Source organism: Eucalyptus grandis, chromosome 10, assembly GCF_016545825.1.
Source record: "Eucalyptus grandis isolate ANBG69807.140 chromosome 10, ASM1654582v1, whole genome shotgun sequence".
NCBI classification, from domain to species: domain Eukaryota; kingdom Viridiplantae; phylum Streptophyta; class Magnoliopsida; order Myrtales; family Myrtaceae; genus Eucalyptus; species Eucalyptus grandis.
The window spans coordinates 30,212,624-30,232,504 of NC_052621.1; the positions used below are offsets into that span (position 1 = coordinate 30,212,624).

Sequence of the window (19,881 nt, forward strand, 5' to 3'; positions counted from 1 at the left end):
CAATTCACATCAGTAAATTGTGGACAGAACATAGTTAATTTTTTGTGGCCAAGAGAGTTGGCTATAAGGGTTCATTACATGCTTGATCTAGATGCGACCTACCATGTGTCCTATTTGCAACGCACTATATATTATTTTAGGGGCCATGCTCGCCTCCTATGGAGCCTCACCGATAAACACAGACAGAACAATTTGTATATATTGATACAAACAAGTCGGGACGAAAGGTATTGATACCCTCTAATATAAACAGATGTTTATATCACATACAAAAAGTGTTTAGTCCTGTTTATGGGCCAATCAGAAAAGTGAGCTAGTCGACCTGGTAGCAACATAGGAAGCTCTCCTTATGGCCTGTCCCATAAGCCCTTGGGCCTCATATTAAAGTTGCTATGAGTTATCCTAAGACCCCATAATAATAGGAAAGTTATTTTTCTTGAATAAAAACTTATTAAATTAACAAAATTGAAATTATATTTCTTTTATTTGAATTTAATTTAAGAAAATAAAAATAAAAAATTATTTTTAATTAATCTTATTTTAATTTTCAATTTTAATTCATATTTTATAATAAACATTCAATCTATAAATTAAATATTTATATTTATTATATATTTTATGTTTTTTTTTATTTAAATATGTTAGTACAAACGATAATTTTTTTATTAAAAAATGATCTTTAAAATAATATAAAAAAGAGTATAATAAATAATAAATAATAAATAAATTAAGGAATAGTGTTACGACTTTTTCAATTGAAACTTATGAAAAAAAAATATATATGCGCGATCTCTTCACCAAACACCTGACCTTCAGTTTTAGATTATTTATATCTAAAACAAAAACTATCGGACTGTGCCCAGATAAAAATGTACATAAATCCTCAACTTCTCAAATAGCGATCTTCATTTTCCAAATGTATTTTGCTTTACATTGTTGCAACTCGCAAGCTTTCGAGCTAGAACACTCCCTTGGTCCTTTCTCGATTGTACGGATGATCTTTTATGTACTTTAAAACATAATAATACTTCACGGTGTTGGAGACTAGCACCATCACCTATAGAGGGAATGAATAGGTGATTATACACGATTAAAGCGAAATTTTAAGCAACCGAATTAAATATCACAAAAGAATAAGGTATGAAGAAAAACTTCGCAGTGATCAAATCTTCTTGTGAGCAATAAACTATCAAACAAAATAAAAGAGAGGTTAAGTGATAGAAAAGATTGCACACAATAGTTATAATTGTTCGACTTGTAAAAACCCTATGTCCACTCTCTTATATTAATAGCTTATTAGTTGGATTTTACTAGAGAATCAATTAGATGTTACAGTCATGGTGTGCCGCTTATATGCAATAGCTTCTGTCCAAAGTTGGTAATGCTTATACCCAAGCCGATAGGACTCACTATCTTACACAAAGCACACACTATGACACTATTCACGCCTCTCAAATAATTGCAATTTCAGCTTATAAAGACAAGTATGCAATATCAAAGCTCTCTTTGAACTTTGGATCTCCTTTTATACTCCTCGGTTTCCAAACTGACCGTTGGATAATACTTTGATGGCCATTCATCCAATTAACCCGTTTGACCTAAATGATATAAGAAGATCTGACTGTTGTTTGAATTACTAGATTAAAGTTTCTCTTGATTCTGCTACCGATATAATAGAGGTTGGGTTTCCATATGTAGGGTTCCTCGTCATGAAAGAACATCTCATCTCCATGAGATTGTCACATGGATCACAATCAATATTTTTTTAGAAAGAAATCTGAAACAAATCACTAACTGTTGGGCTTCATATAATCTAATTCTAAATATCTTAATCATCTGAAAATACTTCGCGTAACGTCTGAAGAGGAATGTCATCTTGACAATACTCATGCAAGCTTTACTGTTGTCCTCATATACCTCAATTTGACATAATTCAACAATGTTTTGAACATAGATAATTAGAATGTCTTGATAAGTCTTTGGGTTTGATGATATTTAGAACTTCTTGATAAGCCGAACGAGTCTCTTAGTATGATTTTCAGAGATTTAACATTCAGAATAAAGAGAATATCACCCGGAAATCTTATTGTCAGAATCATTAAACATCTATAGAAGGCCTTATCAATCTTCAAAACATATTGGCAAGTTTTCTCAACATACAGTGTCTCCCATTATGTTATTTTCGTCTTCCCTTATCTTGATGACAAATATAAAAGAGAAAAACATAACGTTACGTGATGGTTCAGTTTCTTCTTTGCTCTCTCTCTCTCTCTCTTTTGCCTCCTTTTGCATTGAACCAATTATTGCATGGGAAAAAAATAAGAATGTTTATTCCATCGGCGTCAACTAATATGGTCGCTATCGTTAACCTTAGAACAGCTGGATATGTGGGAACGCAAATTTTTAATAGCCGGTAAATACAAAATGGACAATTCCTCGATACGTGCCGTTTAAAAATTCCTATCATCACATGCTGGATTGGATTCTTCGCCAACATTCAGCCATAAAAGGACGAAGAGTAAAGATATTATTAGTCAAATAATCACACACACACACACATAAATTAATAGTAGTCAAAAGGGGGTGAATTCAACCACATATTTGGCATTTGGTGCTGCCTTTCTCGTATTTAATTTAACTACTTTATAATACGATAAAATTCTGGCACAAAGAAGAGTTCTTTCCATGTGGAGAACAACATTCGAGTGCGCTCATCGGAAACATCCTTAATTGTTCTCAGTTTCCTTTTCGCCGGCACGCGACGATCAAACATCCCCAGGGGCTTGCTCTAGTGAAAAAATAAGGGCTACTCTGTGGTCGGGAATGACTGAAGAAGGAGGGTTCGACGACAGCGGTGGCGATTCGGTTCTGTTTTGTAATCGACGGTGGTGGTCGATGATGTAAATAGTGTCCATACGTAATTCGATTATGATGATGATGATGATGATGAAATTGGCCTTTCATTGGTGAGAAGTGTAGAAAAATGTTCTCCAATTTCAAGACCCGAAATCATTTCACTCATTTTGCGAGTGTGGCTTTTTCATGGAAAGTGATTTTCGTAGACCAACTAATTTTCCAACATCAAACGCCAAAGAAAAGAGAAATAAATATTTTTCAATGAAACAAACTTCTGATCAAAATTAGGTCAATGCTAGGGTGAAAGGAAATATGCTTGTATTCAAGTCCAAACCGGCTACGTAGCATAAACATGATCTGAGCTTAAGTTAGTGGAATGATATAGAGTGTTTCAAAAAAAGTTATGTTAAGAATTTGGATTAATATCACAAAAATCTCAAATTATGGCCATTGTTACACAAATACTCGGAACTTATTTTTTTTTGTCACTAAAAACCCTAAATTTACCCATTGTGATGCAAATTATTAAAAAAACCAAACTTTTATCAGTGTGATAAATATAGCTTGAATAAAACTAAAATAAATGGTATGCATGTCACATATGTATAAGTTTGGGTTTTTTCGTGACATAGAAGGGGTTAGGGTATTTGTATCACATGAGACAAATTTAGGGATTTTTTGCGACAAATAAAAAATGTGGGGTATTTACGTCATAATGAGTACAATTTAGGATTTTTTTTGTATTATTTACCCAAAGAATTTTCCTAGAATGATGAACTATGTAAGAAAATATACTTTGGTTCCAAAAATTCGAAGCTAATTTGTGTATCTTGAAGAATTTCAAAAACTCCAAAACTTTAATTGACTCAATGAAAACCCTGTCGACTATTTTAGAGGACATAATTAAATTCGAAATTTCAAATTTTGCTACGCAAGGTATGCTAGTATCTCTATGTATAGGAATCTCCACGTATGTATGAGTTTGGTCATAGGAATCTCTTTGTTGGGATGGAGCTGGCCAAAGAACAAACAAATGGCATCTAGCTAAGAATTTCTCAGCATGCCCTAATCAGACATATAAATACACACACACGTTAATAATTACTTGGAAGTATCTTGCTTACCTAATCCACTATGACCTTGAGCAGGTGACCAGTGATTATCTGTACATTACCATAGGCATGAGTATATCAATTTTGTCCTTTTTTTCCTAGGCGCTTAAACAAAAATGCTACATTACAATTTCACGAAATATTATCCGCCGAATTGTTGACGAAACCTACGTTCTTTTTCCCCGACCACGTGTCACTGTCGGTGGGAAGGCACATGCGTGGATTCCGAAATTCGATCTCCACAACACAACTTTTTGCTCCTCGAATTTATCTTTTTTCCGAACTGCTATTATGATTATGATTATTATTATTATTCATTAATTTCTTTTACGCGACAAAAGTATTTATGACCATCGAAAGAGAGGACACATGCATGAACGCATGGCTTTCGCTAGCCACGTGGGGTGTCCTGCAATTCTTTTCCCCACAGAGTCAAAGTGGTCCTCCCCTTCGTACTCTTATTATGAGTGTCGATGATTTTTTCAGCTTTTCCTTTAAAGGGAAAAAATTTATTTGATAACATAATTTAATTTTTTTATTTTAAAAACAGATTTTAATTTTAAAAATAGAAATCAAGAAATTTTTAATTTTGATATTTCTGAGACAAGATTCAATCGCATCATTCAGATTGCTTATTATGAGTTTGGACGTTGGACACTGGCCATCGACTAGTCGGACGCTGGATGCCGGACGTTGAACTCCAAATGTCGGATGCCGAATGACGGCCGCCGACTGTCGGATGTTAGACGTTGCTCGGATGTCGGACTCCAGACTCCGGCCGCTCGCCAACGTTGAACTCGGTGTCGGATGCCGAATGCCAGAACGTCGACTGGATGTCGGACTCCGGACTCCGCCGCCGGACTTGACGGCCATTGGACGCCGATTGTCGCCGCTCCTAGAAATAGGAATTTTATTCTTTTACCAAACGAATTTTTATTCTAGAAATAAAAATTTTGAATTATTATCATATGCGTTTCTTTGCTTATAAACTCATTCATGGAATATAATTTGATAAATCAATTTCTTATTATAGAAATTTTGTTATGCGCACCCTAACTATAGCTCCCCGGCTCGTTGAGACCCCCACGAACATTTGAAATAATTTAACATGTTGAATTATCAAAAGACACGTTGAATATTTCCGATGAGAGAAGAAAGGAAAACAGGGTCGTTTGTAATTTGAGGCTTCTATGGATTTTGTTTGGTGACCCGATTGATCAGAGCTCACTAGTAGATTGCATGTTGATAGCAACATAACCCACGGCTCGAGCAGATACGATGGAACCGAAGGGGATGAGGAGCCGACGGCGGGGACGAGAAGTCGACGGTCGGACGGTCAGGCGAGGGGGTCGTCCAGGTTTCCCTTTTCATGTTCATGAATGCATTTGTTCCAATTGGTTTTTGTTTTGAAACAAGGCTAGTAATGCCATTCTGGGTCGTTCCGGGGGTTCATGACTCAAAATCAAACCGAAACGTTGGAATCCCGTTGTTTCACTTACTTATCGAATAGAATGGAACCCCTACCAAAAATAACCCATCCTTTTATCTTTTTATTATTTTATTTGGGTCGGTTCAATTCAGTTTTAATTTTACTCCGGATGATTCTTTTTGACACTCTTATATAGCCAACATATAATTTTAGCTAAAGAAGCCTCCCAAACTTCAATGGTGGGAAGATTACTCTCGCTCCTTTCCTTGATCTGAAATCACCGTTTGTTTAAGTTCTACTTCACCTCCTTTCCGGATGGTGGACAGGGCCTGTTAGGTCAAGAGATCTATTCACAGATTAGCATTAATTAATTAAATGATTAGTTACCACCCAATTGGTTCGTGGCTTTAATCACCGACCCACCATCAACGCCGGTTTAGGTTGCATGTTGTGTTCAAGCATCTATGAAATGAAAATCAAGAGGAGTTCTGCAGTGGTGTGGCCCATTTTGGTGCACAGGAGTTTTAATTACACAACACTTCGATTTGATGTGATTCCTTCCTAAATTCATCCCTGAAAAGAAAACCCCTCTCATTACTCGTCGATCGAGTCCGCCCATGATCGATTTGAACTGGCTCGGCTTTTTCCGGCGGCATCATTAGCATCCTGATACTGTTGGGTGTCGTCGGAATTAGTTTTCGCACGTCGAAGTAAGTCCGTTTTAAATGATTGTACGAAAGTCACTCGTGCACGTCGGGAGAGTGAAACGGGACGATTATCTATCGTCCCCTCTTGCAATAAAAGAATTGGGGTTAAGAAAAGTAATCGAGGGTCACATGGCAAATGTTGCAATTATTAATTTTCTTTTGGGAGTTGATATTATTTTGATTCCAAGCAACCACCACCATGTGAAATCAACGAAGGGCGAGGGCTTTTCATTAAATGAACAGTCGCATCACGCTAGCATCGAAATAAACATGCTCACGAACTAAATATATTTTTTCCTTGTTCGAGAGCTCACCAACCTGCCCAATGCTTTCATAAATTGCAATGATGGGCCTCCCAATTCAAACGAAAGCACCAAACATTTTCAATTGCTCATCGAACTACCTTGGCCAAGCAAATTAAGAAGATATCTAAGCGTAGCTTAGCAAAAAAAGAGAACATTAGGAGCTCCACCAATTCCATGTTTCATAGATACTTACAATTATTGACACAATGCGTCACGATATCGTTAGAATTAACCGCTTAAACAAAACAAAATGGAGAGTAAATACAGAAAGAGAAATAGAGACATAAGGTTTATCCTAATTCACTCTTGAATATCCAGCATTCGATTCCACTATAATTAACACTTTGCACCTCTCTATTAAGAAAAAGAGATTATAAACATTTGGTAACTATTTATCAATTTAAGATCAAACTGTGAAAGCTCTTTGGTGAGTTGGGGTGCTGACCCCGCGACCCCTAAACCCTCACTTGCTCATCGGTGAGCAGGATCTCATATATTTCTATTGATGGGGAGTATAAATTGTATCCAACAATTGTGAATTGACATAGCTCGGATAATTGGCGACACCATAGCACGCAATATTATTAGTTGACATGGCACACATAATTATCTACTCTATATGCTTGTGATGCGCATGATCGATTGGTAGATCGAAGACCACGGGAAAAGTGGAAGATATTGGGCACGTATGAAATGCGGAGATGCACATAAGAGTCATGTTAGAAAAAAAGTCATATGTTGGGACATTTGGTATGGTACGAGGGAGCTAATATATTTTTGTTAGTTCATTAATTCGATCGGTTTAAGTGAAAGTGGGCCGTGCAACTGGGTATGTTGATAGGTCGAGGTCTGGCTTTTGCCGCGTGTTCCCGACGGTGTAAAAAAAGGAATTTTTATAAAAATGGAAAAAGAGAAGAGAGCAGAAATTTTGGTTCGGTTGGCAGTTTTAATTCAAAGGCTGAAAACGAAGCCAGCAAAAGTGGCAATAATCGAAACCCAAAACCAACACCGACCAGGACTTAACAACCGTCCCTCTCTTCTCCACATTCGCAGGGCCTTAAGAAAGTCATCCAAATCTTCATCGCCAGAGCTTGCCGGGGTTCGCTTTTTCTCTCCCTCTCCATCTCTCGCGCGCATCCTCGTCGACTCCGCGTCACGTTCGCCCTGCATTTCGAAGTCTTTCGCCACTTCTTTCGGGTTCAAACGTCGGAGGCAAGCGATCCCGTTGCCGGAATGGTTGCGTGAGGATTCGAGTTCGACAGCCTGAGAGCCAATGGTAATTTTCCTCTTTTTCTTTCGTTTGGTCCAAGTTAATGAACCAATGAGGCGTTGCTGGAGAACGGTTCCAGTTCGTGTGTATTCAAATGACATCGGCTCCGCTTGTAGCTTTGGAGACATGTCATGAAAATTTGGTCGCTTCATGCACAATGCCATGGATCTTTGCCTAGATCTCAGACATTCTTTGGGAAGTGAATACTCCCAAGGTGAAAACATGTCTTGCTTTGTTTTTCTAAAGACATTCTATAATGTAAGTCAGCACGAGCAAAGGAGACTTTTTGACAGTCTGTTATGGGGACCATCTCAGAAAACTCCAAAATGGGTTCATTTAATAAAATATTTGCTAATCTAAAGAAAAAAGAAACACCGCCCATTTCTCTCGGAGAATGGGAACTTGTGACTGCAGATGTGCGTTTGTTTGACTTTTCTAAATTAGATGACAAAAGGAAGGAGCAACGTAGGAGGAAACCGAGTTTTTTTGTGCTCAAGACGAATTGATGCGGGCGTGGGGGAGTTAGCTCTGAGCCATAATTAGCTTGTTCATTACAGGTGATGATGGTAGGTGTAGGAGTTGGATGGGCTTCAGATTTCATCAGATCCCAACATCACTCGCTTTGTTGACTCCAAAACTACAATGCATAGTCGGACAGTGAAGTTGTGATGGGGTGTAGAACTCCGTGCTGTGTCGCAGGCTTTGTCGGAGTATTTGGTTGCGGTGAAGACTAATCTTGATTTCGGATGGTTCATAGACTTGGATAGTACGAAGGTAAGCAATGGTGGCAGTTGACAGCCAGGAGATAATGCCGGGGTCGAGTCCCTGTGAAGAGAAAATCTTTGTATTAGTTCGTCTCAGGCCCTTGAATCAGAAGGAAATTTCTAGGAATGATGTATCAGATTGGGAATGTATCGATGACAACACCGTTATCTACAGAAACAATCTCTCTGTTTCAGAGCGGTCCATGTACCCAGCTGCCTACACATTTGGTAATTGAATCCCATTCATGAAGTTTTTTCCTTTCTTTCTTGAGCACATTTTCATGTTATGTTGGATTTAGCTTCCTTTTGGTCTTGAGCCCATGTCTTCAAATTCCAACAAATGTTTCTAATGGAGGACTTGCATTTAAGGAAGCAATCTGTTCAATATCTCTTAGTGTTATGTGTCCTCCATGTTGGCTGATCTGCAGACAGAGTTTTCCGGTGTGATTGCTCCACAAGGCAAGTGTACGAGGAAGGAGCCAAGAAAGTTGCTCTTTCAGTTGTCAGTGGGATAAATGGTAAACTTTAACCTCTTCTCCTTCCTTTCGACAATGGTTTGTTATGTTGATATTTGCCTGAGATTGCAACCATCTGATGCTCAATGTTGCAGCAAGTGTTTTTGCATATGGACAGACAAGTAGTGGAAAAACATACACTATGAGTGGAATTACTGAATACTCAATGGCAGATATATACAGCTATATAGAGAAGGTAACAAGTCATATACTACCTAAAGATCTCCTCCATTTTCAATCACAACTTCTTCCTCTTAACATTTGCTTATTAATAAAGACATTCTCTTGTTTCTTAATAGCACAAGGAAAGAGAATTTCTGTTGAAGTTTTCTGCGATGGAGATCTACAATGAGTCTGTGAGAGACCTCCTCAGTGCAGATAGTAGTCCTCTGAGACTTCTAGATGATCCGGAGGTAAATTTCTTTGTACTATGCTGAGGAACTATGAGCTCATCCAACATCACCGTGAGAGCTAGCTCTTTTGACAGAGAGGGACTATAGTTGAGAAACTTACAGAGGAAACACTGAAGGACTGGAGCCACTTTCAAGAACTTCTTTCTGTGTGTGAAGGTAAGGACTAAGGCTATTCAGTCTTGTGTTGGATGAATTTCTTGGTTGCATGCTATATCTACCATTACAATGGAATGTTTTGACTGATCATTTGGATTTCACAGCTCAAAGACAGGTTGGAGAGACATGCCTTAACGAAGCTAGCTCAAGATCACATCAGATTCTCAGACTGGTAATGGTGAATTTTATCTGTTTTGTGGTCAATTCCTATTTAAATGTCAAAGATTTATTGCTCATTCTGCTGCCAGACAATTGAAAGTTCGGCTCGTGAGTTCTTGGGGAACGACAATTCAAGCACTCTTTCTACTACTGTGGTATGAATATTTAGTACTTAACTTCAACCTATAAACTGTTACTGGGAGAATATAATAGTTTCTTTTGGCTGCAGAACTTCGTGGATCTAGCAGGAAGTGAGCGTGCATCTCAGTCATTATCAGCTGGTGCGAGGTTGAAAGAGGGCTGCCACATAAATCGCAGTTTGCTGACTTTGGGAACAGTTATCCGAAAACTGAGGTTGGCCTTACAGCTTGTTTTTTCGTTGTCTTCATCTTAGAGATCTTATAATTTAGTTGGACCATGCATTGACATGAACATAGAGCACCACTGCAATGCCTTTTCTGTGCCAAAGGTCCATTTCTTACACAATACTAATTTACCTGCATACACACATGTTATATGAATAACAACATCATGAACAACCAAGCCTTCTCCCACAAAATAGGACAGAATAGGACGGGATAAATGGATCCTGTTATGCCATTGCGCTCTATTTCCTATCCTGCTTTCAGTAAAATCCTGATACCGAGCTCTGTTCACACTTTCAATCCTCCATCAGGGTTTGTCATTGCTGCCTGTGGCAGGTTTAGTGCATGAGCTCCCACATGTTTAGTTCCATTTATTCTTGTCTGCCTACCTGTTGTGACTATCAAGTACTCAGAGCTGAGAATGGGTTTATCTTTGCTCTTCTCTAGTAATGTCAAGTACCTCTTGTACCAAATGCTTGGATTAATTCATTAGACATGATATCGGCCAAAAGAATTTTTCTATCTGGTCTTTTTTTTTTTTTTTTTTTTTTTTTGGGGGGTTGGTTTTGGTTTCTCAGGCATAAATTCCACTGCATAGTTGAAAATTGTTGCTTTGAGAGTAGGGGATTAGTTTTCCAGGCTCTTGACTAGGTTCTCAGCCTTCAGCTCCATATAGGTTACCATGCAGATTTTAGCAAGAAGTCAAGAGACTCAAGAGTAGTTGTTTAGGTTTGTTTGGAGCAAGTTTGGACTTTTCACATTTTGCTTTTCTTGTAGTGTTTGAAATTTGACTTTTATTGCACATTGAACATCTTAAAATTTTAAAACATATGAATATTGACATGTGTGGTTATATACTCTTTTTAATATATATCTTTTTTTTAACTTTAAGTATCTTTTATTTTCTTTATCAATGTTTTGGAGGAAAAGTTTAAAAAAAAAAAAAAAAAAAAAAAGCCTTATAGAAATTCAAAGCAAACCATCCGTGATGATGTTTTACCAATTTTTCATCTTTGATTGTATGGACAGAACAGTTACTAATATTATGATCCTATAAGAAACAAGGAGTTGGTGGAAGTATTGCAGTCTTAAGCCCTCTTTTCTTTCAATTTATCATTGATTTATTTTTAAACTTTTGATTATTGATCAAGAACTATTTGAATGGCTCCAGCAAGGGAAGAAATGGACATATTCCTTTCCGAGATTCCAAACTGACTCGTATTCTGCAATCCTCACTGGGAGGAAATGCTAGAACTTCCATCATCTGTACAATGAGTCCAGCCCGAAGTCATGTTGAACAGTCACGAAATACGCTATTGTTCGCAAGTTGTGCTAAAGAGGTCGCCACAAATGCACAGGTCAATGTTGTTGTGTCTGATAAAGCTTTGGTAAAGCATTTACAGAGAGAATTGGCTAGATTGGAGAGTGAGCTGAGAAATCCAGGACTAGCTTCTGTTTCATCTGATACTGCTGTGCTGCTTCGAGAAAAGGATCTCCAAATTGAGAAGGTGATAATTCTGCATTAAGGCTTTAAGTATTATAATTCGATGTTTCTTATATTTTTTGAGGTTTTTCTCACTATATATGGTAAAGGGAGGTACTTGGGTGTAATTATCATACATAAACTAGGTGTATCTTCCAACTTCTTCCTTAGTATGCTGCTGTGTCAGAAAGTCTTTTATTTCTTTTATACCGATGGTGAATTCCACCAGTTCCATTGGGTTGAATATTCTTCAATGCACAATACATGCAATTTCCATCTCAATCAACATCTCTTGACCAAGCTCATCCACTTGAAAGTTCATGTAAAAGTTGGGAAAGAATTTTAAGAGCAATATCTTCACCTGGCCTTTTTGACCTTCCCCTGCAGAATGCATATTTTCCACAATTGCAAATTTTCTTCATCTCTCTCACCGTAGCATGTCCCTTTGGACCACTTCCAACATTCTGCACCTTTGAGCAATAACCCACAACTTCACCATTATGCTGTTAGCATTTATAGCTCATCAGCTTTTCTTTTATGTTATTTATTTATTTTTCGACAAAAAAGATAACTAGAGCTTACTTGAGCGAACCTTCTGATTTACCTGGATGTCCAGCGAACCTTCTAAGTTTTGCCATGATCCTGTCAATAGGCATCTACTTCAGAGCTAAAAGCATACAAACCTTCACTATTTGTTGTAATTTGGCATAGAAAATTGGATGGCCTGTAGGTTTATGTGCATTTTCCTCTGCTGGGATGGGTAATAACATCAGCTGGTAGCAAAATCTGTTCTAATTCTATGCAGCTTATTTACCGGCCTTATTAATAATTTTTTGTTGTGGCACTTTTAAGATTATGTTTGTAAAATTTCCATGTTGTCACCCCCTTTAAAGTTTGATGAACAGTGAAGCATTTTTTTTGTCCATTTATAAATCAGGAAACCACTTAATTATTTAAAACCTTATTTTATGTGGTTGTATCCTCTCACAGCTCAAGAAAGAGATTGCAGAATTGTCTCTGCAGCGAGACCTTGCTCAGTCTGAGGTTCAGGATTTGCACCGATTGGTTGTGGATCACAAATCTTCAATTGCACAGGTAATTCTACTTTGTTAGATTCCTTGATGGATTTGCCGTCCTCAACTTATAACACCAATTATTCCTCAATGAATCGTCTGTTGATTTAATATTTCAGGTGGATGCATGCAGTGATTACCCTAAACTTCATGTGCGAGGTTCATGGGAACTCAAGCGCCCAATTTTAGATACTCAAAACCGAGCAGATAATGAGTATTTGGATGTTGGTATCTTAACAATTGATTCATGTCAATATTCAGATCAACACAGTAGGAGTGACTTAGATGGGCATATGATCCACATTCCCGACTTCGAAGAGAACTCTTTACTCTCGGACCCCTCTTCACAGCTCTCAATTCGGATATCTCACTCCAGGCGAAATAGCATATGTCCAGAGGACATTGGAGAGTACACTGATGAAAATTCTGAGGACTTTTGCAGAGAAGTACGCTGCATTGAGATGGAAAAGCCAAACTCAAACTGCCATGGAAATGGTGGTATGTCATCAGTGGAGGAGACGGCAGGCATCTCAGACTATATTGTGGTTGAGGAAGGTGATGTAGAAAAAGAGAAATTGGGATCACCAACTTTGGAGGAAGCTAGACAGTTAGACAGTGTCCATCAAGAATATGTAGAACCTTCTCTTGAAAAAGCATATTCGATGATGCAGGAGAAAGAGTTACCTACATCCAGAAGTTTCAAGCTAGTCAGGAGTAGAAGTTGTGAGTCAGGCCTTACAAATATTTCATTTTCAATTGAGGAGATGGAGATAAACCATAGCACACCTCCCCCTCGATATGAAAAGGAATGTCCTGGAAGACCTGAGGGATGTCAGAGAAAGTTTCCTTCACTGAAGTGTGTGTCCAAAGAAAATTTGTCTGGTGGTGGTTCTCATAATTCACTGGAGGATTCTTTGGATTATGAGCTTCAAGCAGATAAAAGTCAGGCAGTTGAGAAATATGACAGCAGTATGGATTCCGCTTCTGAATTAGAGGAGTCCATTGCTCAGCAGGAGGATCAACCTAGTCAGCATGGGGTGAGCTTTGTTTCCTGCCTTTTTCTTTGTTCCTTTCATCACAGACATTGAGCTATATGATGAATGATGGATTAATTATTTTGGAGGACCTTACAAATTTTTATTTTCTTTATTGGAATTTTAAATATAACACAGGAGTTAGTATGCTTTTTCCATATCAAAGAATGCTATATCTCTGCTATCTGATTCAAATATTTGGGCGTGATACCCATGACTCAAGTGGAGGCGAGTTATTAGGGGTTGGCCTGCGTGGGTCAGACTAGGCTTCTTTTACATTGTTTTGAAAACTTACTACGGACAGGGTACAGAAACCATGGTTATCAGGTGTTTAAATTTTGTGAAGGATTATGATTTAGAAAATCTTGATTCATCTAAAGATTGTTTTTCTGTGTACAAATATATGATGACCAATGTAGTGATATTGCCCAGCTATGGTTTCAGCTATAAGAGTCTTGCCATATGTAAATGTGGACATGCAAGTAAGTTTGGATTACCACTCACTTGAATATAAAGTGCTTTGAAATTTGGAGAACGAACTGAGTGTTTGGTTACTACCATTAGATATGGATGTTCTGTCAACATACGCCCATTTTGCTCAGTGGGGACTCTTTTGATTGACAGGTACATGATATAAAACCAAATGTGATTGCATCTACTAAACACGTTAAGGATGTTGGCTTGGATCCAATTGAAGATGATACAGAAGGTTCTTTGGAATGGCTTTCACACTTCAAAAACTTGCAGAAGGAGATCGTCAAACTATGGAAGGAATGCAATGTCTCATTAGTTCACAGGAGCTACTTTTTCCTTCTGTTTAAAGGTGATCCGACGGATTCCATCTACTTGGAGGTAGAGCTCAGGAGGTTGTCATTTCTTAGGGATAAATCTGCTCGTTGTAATCAAGCTCTGGAAGATAGTCAGGCCTTGACTGCTGTTTCAAGGTACCGAATTTAAATTATAAGAAACACTCGCTGCTTTTGTTAAATTCTCAGTAGGGACATATTCAGTCTGGGATTTTATCATGCTAAACAGCATACAAGATCTTCGTCGTGAGAGGCAGATGCTCACCAAGCAGTTGCAAAAGAAGCTCACCAGGAAAGATAGAGAGATGCTCTTCCAAACTTGGGGGATCGGTTTGAATACCAAGCATAGAAGTTTGCAGTTAGCCCACCGGTTGTGGTCTGACACAGAAGACATGGACCATGTGGCTGAGAGTGCCAAAATTGTTGCAAAGCTTGTTGGTTTTGTTCAGCCAGAGGAAGCTTCCAAGGAGATGTTTGGCCTCAACTTTACACCTTGGCGATCAAAAACAAAACTTCGTAAGTGGAAAAGCACTATGATGTCTTTCTTGTGAAGCTTTGTTTTGGATGCTATTACTTTTGCGGAATGGTGACGAAATCGCTTCTCCAACTATCTGAGGTGGTTTGAATTCCTTTTAACTGGTAATATGTATGTAATGAGATGCAGGTCATTGTACAAAAGCTTTGTAATATTCTCTTGAACAAATGAGGGCTTGCAGGTCCTCTCACCGGTCCTGGCTCTCTAACGTATGTATGGGCGCATGAATGATGTTAATTGGACTAATATAATACTGTTTCTATTTCTTCCATCCTCTTACATGTTTTTTATTTAAAAGCTTGTAGCTGATTAAATTAGTAATTTCACTAATGACTCGTGGCATGCCCTCGTTGATTGTGACTCCTCGATTTCATTAAGCCATTTTTTTGCCCTCGTGGTTTTCCTGACCTCATTGGATTGAGAATATGCAGACTTAAATGCCTAAAACTGAAGACAGAGTATCTTGTAATGGCTGAATGGCATCAGCTCAGTAATTACATAAGCTAGTAGTTACAAGAAATTATTTTTTTGCACACTTAGAGAGAGAGAGAGAGAGAGAGAGAGAGAGAGAGAGAGAGGGAGAGAGGGGTTGACGAGGTGGGAGGATGGGACATACACATGTTCAACTCGAAATATCATTGTACTGGTTTATATTGAAGGAAGAGCCTCCTCGTCAGCGTCAGGGACCGTAGGAAACAAGAAACCACTTAAGTAAGCTTCGCACATACAACGCTTTCCCAATAGTACTCCTCTCAATGAGAAGGAAAGGAACTATGTAGATTTGTTCATATATGCTCCTTTTCTTAAAATATGATATAGTATGTGAATGACAGGCCTTAACTGGTATCTATACCTCAGCAATTTGTATGTAAGCTATGTGAAAGGCTCACTAGACATGCGTCGGCTATGAGTAGTAAGGTTGATTCGAATGGTTGCTTTTGGATTCAACATTGGGTTATACAAAGATCAAATGATGTTGCCCACATGATTTGGAATTGTGACAGGAAAAAGTGTAAATGAAAACTGTTTTAAAAAGGCTATGTGACTAATTACGGTGTGAAGACTATATGAAAATTTGCATTCTTCTATAGAACTCGCTAGGGACTTATATATAGGCTTGACATGCATTGACTTGATATGGTGGAATGAGTTAATGAAATACTTATTTAATGAGGATCTCAGTTGTTTGTTTTAACCACCAGTAAATTATTGTTGAAATTATCAATTTTATAAAAAAAATCCATCGTCATGAGTATAAATCACATTTGAGATTTAATATTATTATTCCATACCTATCGTCGTTGTCCGTAAGTTCATCCATCTTGGTCTCTTCTATCTTGTACAATGTATTTCCTTCTCCCTTATCATGGACGTCAACAAAACCCTGAGTACCCTCTTTGACTACTACACGGATATTCTCCAGTCCCTTGCACTCCTTGATCCCTTCAACTTTTTTCATCGCATCGAGGTGTCTAAACTCGACTTCTTTGAGATGGAGCATTGCTCCTTCTTCAATAATCACGTTCTCAAGCCGAGGCAGCTTCCAAATCTTCAAGATCATGAGGCTTGGAAACCCATCTTTGGCGAACCTCAGGCAAATGCCTAGGAAGGAATTGGCCAAGAGCCTGAAGGTTCTCAGTTGTTTGAGGAGACCACCCAACTGGGGCATCATGTCTATATCCAACTTCGAACCCGACAGAGTCAGTACCCTGAACGAGATTGGCAAGAGCTGTGTCCAGATGGGTTTGTTGAGTTGGTCCAGCAAGTAGAGCTCCAACAGCTCGTGATGTTTTTCAGCCAACGACAGTTCCGGTATGGGGCCATCTGCGATGTCATGGGCTTGGCTCCTTTCTTGTCTTCTTTCGTGGGCTCGGATACTTTTGTGCCTTCCTTCGTTGGGCTTGGCCTCTTCCGAGGGCTAGGCTTCTTGCGCGGGTTGGGCTTGTTCGGCGGGCTTGGCTACTTCCACGGGCTTGGGCTCTTGGCTCACCCCAAAGGTCAAGGACTGGAGATTGGTGAGCCCCAAGCTAATCCAATGCGCTACTGTTTTCCCTGCAGCGCCTGAGGCGTCCTTATCCGAGTGTTGCAAGAAAAGCTCAAGCTGTACATGAGGCCTGAGGTCTCCTTATCTTCGCCAATAACCAGCCCGCTCAAGGTTTGGAGTTAAGGCATTGACATTGTTGCTACAAGCCTTGAGGATGTTCTTCAAGTCGACATAGAACCAGTTGAGATGCAGGTGCCTCAAGTTCCTCGCCTTCCACAAGGAACTCGGCAGGGAAGTGACGTTGGTGTGCTTTATGTCGAGAGTCTCGAGATGGTACAGATCTGCAACGGCACTTGGGATCGAGTCCAACACCGTGGATCTCAATCCTATGTACCTTAGGAGCACCAGCTTGTGGAGCACCCCTTGCAAGGATGGCTTATACACAACCGTCCAAGTCAAGCACCCTTAGCAAGCTATAGTTAGTCTCGGATGTCATTTTCCTTAGAAACGTGCTGATGTCTTTGGTAAGCACACCTCTCCTCAGGTAGAACGACAGAAACAAGCGAACGTGTCTGAGGTTCAAATTGGGGTAGTTGCGGCTGTGGCCGTTGATATTGCTAGTATGAGTACCTAGAGGGGGTGAATAGGTATATAAAAGATTTTTCTTCGAATTGCACAATACTTAGACAGGTTGATGGATTTGAGACAAACGATAATCAAAGTAAGACGAGAGAAGATAAAATTGAACACGCGGTTTATAGTGGTTCGGCTTATATCAAGCCTACGTCCACTCTTCTTCACCGATGCCTATTGGGGATTCCACTATGAACAAAAGAGAAGTTACAACACAGTTTGCCTTGATTCCACAGTGTAGATGTTCTACCACACCTCCTCAAGATTTCTCACAAATATAGACTCTCTTTTGTATACAAGTATTTGCTCAGAGTAATTGTCTAAACAACAAGAAGCTTCAGACTTTGGAATTCTTCTATCGCGTACTCCTTGAACAACTAAGACCGTCTTCTTTATATACTCCTTTGTGCCATCATACCCGTTGGCACTTACCAAAGTAATTCCTCCAATCTACCCGTTGGACGGAATCAATTAGGAAGATTGTTCGAGCTATTAAAGGAACGTGTTGATAGCCCATCAATCTTGTTCGCCCATACAATCAGGATCTCGGTTTCCATAAGTAGAACTTTCCAATAATATTTAGGCAATCACTGGATCTTCAATTATCGAGTCAATCTCGATCAATCAAAGGACTCCGTTATGTCTATTCCAGCCACGAGATCTTCTCCGAGTTGATAAGGTTAAATCCTTAACGAAACATCCAGATTCTGGATAACCTTTCTTCAACAGATTAGACCACAATGAGGATAGACTTTGAGTCTTGAGTTTGGCTGTCCGGAGGTCTTGAGACTTTAAAGAGCAGAGTCTACAAGCCTTCGGACTAGACTGATGGAAATGTTTTGTCAACTTCAAAAGACTTCAAGAAGATTTCTCCAACAGCCGTCTCTGACTATGTTCGTGTGCTCCGCAAGCCACCGAATCTTGCTTCTTTCTCGCGGTTGGGCCAGCAGCTGTTGTTGCTGGCTAGTTGGGTCGCGGTTGTTCTTGTCTTTCAACTTGCTAGTGCCATGTATGTGTAGGAACCTCATGCTCATTGCAATTGGGCGGATCATGTCATAAAGGGAGGTGATCATTTGGCAAGCTTTGGGGGATCCATCCACCCTCCAGCTCACTACATCGATCACGTTCCTATTCGCGAGCTCCAGAATAAACGTCTCTCCCACGTCCTCAGGCTGCCTTTTCATTTCGCTTTCTCCGTCGTAACAATGTGAATCCAATAAGCCCTCGGCCAACCACCGCCTCACTAACCTTCTTGTTGGGATGGGGATTGTTACGGGGAAAAAATCCATGTAGATGAAGCACGGTTTTAGATGGATCGGCAATTTATGGCAACTCAACTGTAGTATATCTAACTTGAAACCCTCTTCCGCCAACGCTGTGCGCTCGCGCTCTCCTGCATTCGACAGAAACCCGCCGAGTAAGGATATATGGAACGCCAAGCCACAACACTCGTTTAGGATATCCTTCTCCTCTTTTGAGAGTCTCTGACCTTCCGGTACTCCATGCAACTTCCAAGCGAGCATCCTCTGGCTTTCTTCATTGCCCAAATTTTGTAGCCTAATCGGCTCTGCCTCGGATGTATCCGTCAACTTGGCTATCTTACTGTCCTGAGTTGTGGTAATTATGTGGCCCTTTGAGAAGATTGGGACGCTAATCGCTAACACTCGCACGAGTTGCTCGTCAGATGGCTGCACGTCATCCAACACTATGAGGAATCTGTTCTTCTTGGTCAATTTTTGTTGCACCATCGTCATTATCTCCTCCATATCCATGTCTTTCACGTCCCTCGCTAGCTTCTCGACGTGCTTCCGTATCTCAAACGGGATCTCCCGCTCGTCCAAGCTGCCCGAGACATGGACCCAAGCGCGCCACTCATAACCCATGTACTTCGCTCGGCTGTAGACCCATCTCGCAAGGAACGTCTTGCCGGTGCCTTGTTCGCCCCAAATCGAAGTCCATTCAGTCCAACACAGTTTTTGTCTTATCCGACTCATTATTTTCGTTTTCTCAGTCTCGCGACATAAGAAGTTAGTTGGCACCTACCCATCCCAGAAACTAGTCAGCCTCACCACTTTTTTGCCTTGCCATGGAACACTAGCATGGGAGGAGGAACTAGCAGGTTCCTTTTTCCTTTTTCCCTCGGCCCCCTCTTGAAAGAAAGCAAAAAGAATGAAGGAAAGAAGGATATCAAGACTGAAGACGTAGGGAATTTTCTATATACTGTCTTCAATGAATTGTAAATGTACAGACCCCTATAGATATAATACAAAGAGTATACAATT

The 19,881-nt window shown here is 39.6% G+C and overlaps 2 protein-coding genes across 2 annotated transcripts; one reads left to right on the forward strand and one right to left on the reverse strand.

Moving 5' to 3' along the window:
- Positions 1 to 7,645: 7,645 nt before the first annotated feature.
- Positions 7,646 to 15,253, forward strand: LOC104422745 (kinesin-like protein KIN-7G). Its single transcript, XM_010035166.3, has 14 exons — positions 7,646 to 7,685; positions 8,237 to 8,671; positions 8,872 to 8,961; positions 9,054 to 9,154; positions 9,258 to 9,371; positions 9,446 to 9,527; positions 9,632 to 9,699; positions 9,776 to 9,841; positions 9,916 to 10,040; positions 11,223 to 11,559; positions 12,525 to 12,629; positions 12,727 to 13,644; positions 14,266 to 14,585; positions 14,677 to 15,253. The coding sequence occupies exons 2-14, from the start codon at positions 8,461 to 8,463 to the stop codon at positions 14,996 to 14,998; spliced, it is 2,859 nt and encodes a 952-aa protein (XP_010033468.2). The 5' UTR covers positions 7,646 to 7,685; positions 8,237 to 8,460; the 3' UTR covers positions 14,999 to 15,253.
- A 1,854-nt stretch (positions 15,254 to 17,107) lies between these two features.
- On the reverse strand, positions 17,108 to 19,482 carry LOC104423965 (disease resistance protein RGA2-like). Its single transcript, XM_039302977.1, has 2 exons — positions 18,477 to 19,482; positions 17,108 to 17,388 (listed from the first exon to the last, which is right to left on the reverse strand). The coding sequence occupies exons 1-2, from the start codon at positions 19,480 to 19,482 to the stop codon at positions 17,108 to 17,110; spliced, it is 1,287 nt and encodes a 428-aa protein (XP_039158911.1).
- Between the last annotated feature and the right edge of the window lie 399 nt (positions 19,483 to 19,881).

What these genes read in the sequence shown, in the direction of transcription:
- LOC104422745 (XM_010035166.3), top strand. Translation starts at nt 8,461, where the DNA reads ATGGTGGCAGTTGACAGCCAGGAGATAATGCCGGGGTCGAGTCCCTGT. An exon ending in ACTTCTTTCTGTGTGTGAAG is followed by an intron (nt 9,528 to 9,631) that starts GTAAGGACTAAG and finishes TGGATTTCACAG; the next exon opens with CTCAAAGACAGGTTGGAGAG. An exon ending in CACATCAGATTCTCAGACTG is followed by an intron (nt 9,700 to 9,775) that starts GTAATGGTGAAT and finishes TTCTGCTGCCAG; the next exon opens with ACAATTGAAAGTTCGGCTCG.
- LOC104423965 (XM_039302977.1), bottom strand. Translation starts at nt 19,482, where the DNA reads ATGGGTTATGAGTGGCGCGCTTGGGTCCATGTCTCGGGCAGCTTGGAC. An exon ending in GAACATAGTCAGAGACGGCT is followed by an intron (nt 17,389 to 18,476) that starts GTTGGAGAAATC and finishes CATCCTTGCAAG; the next exon opens with GGGTGCTCCACAAGCTGGTG.